Here is a 5,000-nt window from a genome sequence, read left to right as displayed (position 1 = left end):
GAGATCTCTAACCCATTTTACTCTTCTCTACCTCCATCTCCTATGGATCTCTATCCCCTTTCCTATTTTCTACCTGCTTCTGTTAGGGTCTCTACCCCTCTTTCCGCTTCTCTTACTCCGTATCCTCAGGATCTCTAACCCCCTTTACTTTTCTCTACTTCCATCTACTAAAGATCTTTTTTATCTTCTCTACCTCCATCCCATAAAGATCTCTATCCCTCTTTCCTCTTCTCAACCTCTGTATTCAAGGATGTATACCTTCCTTTTCTGTTGTCTACCTCCATCTCATAAGGACCTCTAACCCTCTTGACTCTTCTCTACCTCTGTATTCATGGATGTCTACCTCCCTTCCCTCTTATCTACCTCCATATCTTAAGGATCTGCCCCCTTTACTATTCTCTTCCTCCAATGTCCTATGGGTCACTATCCCCCTTTACTCTTCTCTATCTCATAACTGTCTCTACCCCCTTTCCTCACCGCTACCTCTATTTCATAAGGATCTCCACCCCCTTTACTATTCTTCACCTCCATCTTTTAAGGATCTCCATCCCCTTTTTGCTGTTCTCTACCTCATGAAGATCACTATGCCCTTTCCTTTTCTCTATCTCCATCTCCTAAATATCTCTCTCTCTTTACTCTTCTCTACCTCTATCTCATAACTGTCTCTACCCCCTTTCTTCACCTCTACCTCTATCAAATAATGATCTCTGCCTCCCTCCTCTTCAGTACCTCCCTCTCCTAAGGATCTATTTCCCCTTTTTACTGGTCTCTAACTCATGAAAATCACTATTCCCTTTCGCCTTCTCTACTTCTATAGCCCAGGGATCTCTACCACCCGTTCCTCTTCTCTACCTCCATCTCCTAAGGATCTATTTCCCCTATTTACTGTTCTTTACCTCATGAAGATCACTGTAGCTGCTTGGCACCATTACGCACATGTTATTTTTTTTTTCATTTTACATCACTATGTCCGTCAAACTCATCGGCAGTGATCTCCTACGACCGCAAGGCATTTGTGGATGTAAAAAATTCCCTGAAAAGACAACTTTAAGACATTTTATCTGCTGATCCAGAGTGGCCGGTGGAAATTTTGCACGCCAACACGATCAACAATGAAAAAAACAACAATGTAGTCGCAGTTCCACGGGTGGGTCGATGGAAGAAACACGAGCGAGGCAGGGCGGCATTCGAATCAGAGTGAGGACGCAACCTTATCGTTTACCTCTGCCCGCCATCCTTTTTGCCAATGTCCAGTCCCTGGAAAACAAGATGGATGACCTTCAAGCGAGGATTACATTCCCAGGGGATACGAGGAACTGTTGCGTCCTCTGCCTGACAGAGACATGGCTGAACCCACTGGTGCCGGACCACGCCGCACTGTTGGGGGAGTCGGGGAAATCCAAGGGTGGAGGCATCTGCATCATGACCAACAGCAGCTAGTGTAACCCCAACAACATCAAGACTCTCTCCTCCTCCTGCTCTCCATCCATTCTACCTCCCCTGGGAATGCAGCACTGTCATCATCACAGCTGTTATATTCCACCACAAGCGGACACCAACACAGCACTATCGGACTTATATGATGTGTTGTGCGGACTTTGAAACAAACATCCCGACGCAGCTGTGGTGGTGACTTTAACAGGGCAGACCTTAAAAATGCCTAATTTCCACCAACACTTCACGTGTGCCACCAGGGGAGAAAGAACTTTGGACCACTGATACATACCGTACAAGAACGGATACAAGTCAGTCTTGCTCTCTGCTTTTGGGAAATCCGATCACGCCGCCATCTCGTTCCTTCCTGTTTACAAACCTTGCATCAAACGTGAAACGGTAGTGAAGAGGGACGTAAAGCGGTGGGTGGACGAATCAGAGGCTACGCTACAGGATGTTCTGAGTGACTTTAACTGGGATATGTTCCAGTGAAGTCAGCGAGTTTACGGAAGTAGCTATGAGCTTCATAGCTACATTAATGGACAGCATCGTTCCCACAGTGAAAGTTAAGATATTTCCGAACCAGAAACCGTGGGTCGATAAATCCAGCCGCTGTGCTCTGAATGCTCGCACAGCCGCTTACAACGGAGGTCTTGTATCCAGAAATATGGACAATTACAAAGTGCTGTCATACAAACTGCAGAGCGCGTTGAAAGATGCTAAATGAAAGTACAGAGACACAGTGGAGCTACAGATGTAGCAACAGGACACCAGACGCTTGTGGCAGGGGCTGCAGACCATTACTATCTACAAGAGCAGCCCCTCCCCAGCCACGAGTGTGGACGCCTTACTAGCCAACAAACTGAACTTCTTTTCTGCACAGGTTGAGGCTGGCAACAATACCAATAGCTTTCTGGCTAATCGGAGTTACATCGCTGGGGATGAGCGTGCACTCTGTGTCTGAGCATGACTTCAGGAGGGCTCTGATGTGTGTGAATACCAGGAAATATGAAGGCTCAGATGGCATATCTGGGCGAGTACTGAAGACCTGTGCTAACCAGCTAGCCCCGGTGCTCACTAGGATATTCGATGCCTTCCTGGCCAAGTCAGTGGTCCTGTCCTGCTTCAAGAGGTCCAAAATCATTCCTGTGCGGAAGAATGCCTTTCCAGCCTGCTTGAATGACTACTGTTCGGTGGCCCTCACCTCGATGGTCATGAAGTGCATTCGAGAGGCTGATTAAGGATTACATCTACGCCTCCCTCCCCAGCACCACTGACCTGCTGCAGTTCGTATGCTGGCCGAACAGATCCACGGACGATGCGGTCTCCCAGGTACTGCACACCACTCACGCACCTGGATGGTCGGAAGGGGGACAATGTGAGATTGCTGTTTATCGACCACAGTTAATCTTTCAATAGCTTCGGGAGCTAGGACTGAAAACTTCGCTGTGTGCCTGGATCCTGGACTTCCTCACAACCAGGCCACAGGTGATTAGGGTGGGGAGGCACACGTCCAGCACCTTCACCCTGAGCACAGGATCCTCCCCAGGGCTGCGTCCTCAGCCCCCTACTGTGCTCCCTGTACACACATGACTGTGTGGCCAGGTCCAGCTCCAACACCATCATCAAGTTTGCTGACGACACCGTCGTGGTGGGCCTGATCACCGATGACAATGAGAAGGCCTACCGCGAGGAGGTGGCTGACCTGTCACTCTGGTGCCAGGACGACAGCCTCCTCCTGAACGTCAGCAAAACAAAGGAGCTGATTGTGGACTTAAGGAGAGGATTACAACCGAGGATGCACGCGCCATTGCTGATTAATGGGGCTTCTGTCAACAGGGTGAGCAGCTTCAAGTACCTGGGAGTCCACATCACAGAGGACTTAACATGGACTTTTCAAACAGACACTCTGGTGAGAAAGTCTAGGCAGCATCTTTACCACCTCAGGCCGCTGAAGAAATTCAGGGTCTCGGTGAGGATCCTCAAGTCCTTCTACTCTGGAGCAGTGGAGAGCATCCTGACAGGCAACATCACTGCCTGGTTTGGGAACTGTACTGCCCAGGACAGGCGGGCCCTGCAGAGGGTGGTGCGTTCAGCTGAACGTACCACTGGAACTACCCTCCCCTCCCTGTAGGACTTATACAACAGGAGGTGTAGTAGCAGAGCCAGCGGAATCAGGAAGGATCCTCACCACCCCAGACTGTTCCAGCTGCTGCAGTCGGGCAAGCGCCTCCGCAGTCACACAGTGAGGACAGAGACTGAGACAGAGTTTCTTCCCGAAAGCTATAAGAAATGTCAACGCTGACCTCACCAGGGGTCCTCACTGAGACACACACACATAGGCCCCACTGCCTTACTGCACTGTATGTTGCATACTGTACTGCATTCTGTATTGCTGTGTGATACTGTTGTATAACTGTATTGTATATCTCAACACACACTACCTCTCTTTATTCACATGCCACTTTACTGCACATATCTGTATATACATAAGTCTATTCCTCTTATTTATATTTTGAATTCCCATTCACTACTTTTATTTTATTCTATTTACTAACTGCATTACGTTTTAGGAATCAGTTAGCTCAGTTTGTTTAGTTAATTACTTAATTTTCTTAGCTATTGTGTTAGTACTTATTGTGCATAATCTCCGGGTGCCTTGCAATGACATTTCACTGCATGTATGTATTCTTGTATGTTTATGTATGTGATAAATTACCATCTTGAATCTTGATTTCCTCTTCATTGGCTCTGTCTCCTAGGTATTTCTACCCCCTTTCCTCTCCTCTACCTCCATCTCCTACGGATCTCTAACACCCTTAACTCTTCTCTACCTCCATCTCATAAGTATCTATTTCCCCTATTTATTGTTCTCTACCTCATGAAAATCACTCTCCCCTTTGCTCATCCCTACCTAACTCCACCTACTAAGGATCTCTACCACCCTTTCCTTTTCTCTATCTCCATCTCGTAAGGATCTCTATCCCCGTTTCTTCTTCTCTACCTCCCCCCAGGTCCGGAGGAGTGGTTCGTTCCGACGGGTCCTGGTGTGGTGATGAAGGAGGGTGCAGAGGGGACCATCCCGTGTGTGGTGTCGGACCCCCTGCTGAACGTGTCTCTGCTTCAGAGGAAGAGCGGCGTCCCGGTGGATGGCGGAACCTTCCGTCCTTCCAGCGGCTTCACGGCACCGCTTGACGACACGTCCTATATGTGTGTTGCGGAGCGGGGGGGCCAGCGGCAGGAGTCGCAGGTCTACTACGTATTCAGCATTGTGGGTGAGAACCTTTCGGTCTGTCTTTTCGTCTATCTGTCTGTCTGTCTGTCTGTCTGTCTGTCCTTCTGCCTGTCTGTCTCTCCAGCTGCCTCTCTGTCTCTCAGTCCCCAGGCTTATGGAGGTGCAGATCAGTTCTACAGATCTTGTTCTTCAGGGTGACGTGTTGATGGTGAACTGCACCGTGAGAGGCACAGAGATGGCCTTCTTCAGCTGGGGCTTCCCCCGGAGACAGGTACTTGTCTGTCTGTCTGTCCACCTCCCTGCTTGTCTGTGAAATAAGTTGGCTTGTAAA

The 5,000-nt window shown here is 48.8% G+C and overlaps 1 protein-coding gene across 2 annotated transcripts in view; it reads left to right on the top strand.

Moving 5' to 3' along the window:
• LOC307240174 (platelet-derived growth factor receptor beta-like) overlaps window positions 1-5,000 on the top strand; it is a 33,805-nt gene that overhangs the window by 8,230 nt on the left and 20,575 nt on the right. The window contains exons 5-6 of one of the 2 annotated variants that reach the window (XM_080013852.1): window positions 4,449-4,709; window positions 4,813-4,940. In XM_080013852.1, the coding sequence (XP_079869978.1) occupies window positions 4,449-4,709; window positions 4,813-4,940 (389 nt within the window). Of the gene's footprint in view, window positions 1-4,448; window positions 4,710-4,812; window positions 4,941-5,000 lie in introns of those variants that run through there. The other variant, XM_080013853.1, reaches the window with a different exon arrangement.

Source organism: Zeus faber (assembly GCF_960531495.2).
Source record: "Zeus faber genome assembly, chromosome: 14".
NCBI lineage: Eukaryota > Metazoa > Chordata > Actinopteri > Zeiformes > Zeidae > Zeus > Zeus faber.
This window is presented reverse-complemented; position numbering and strand designations above follow the sequence as displayed.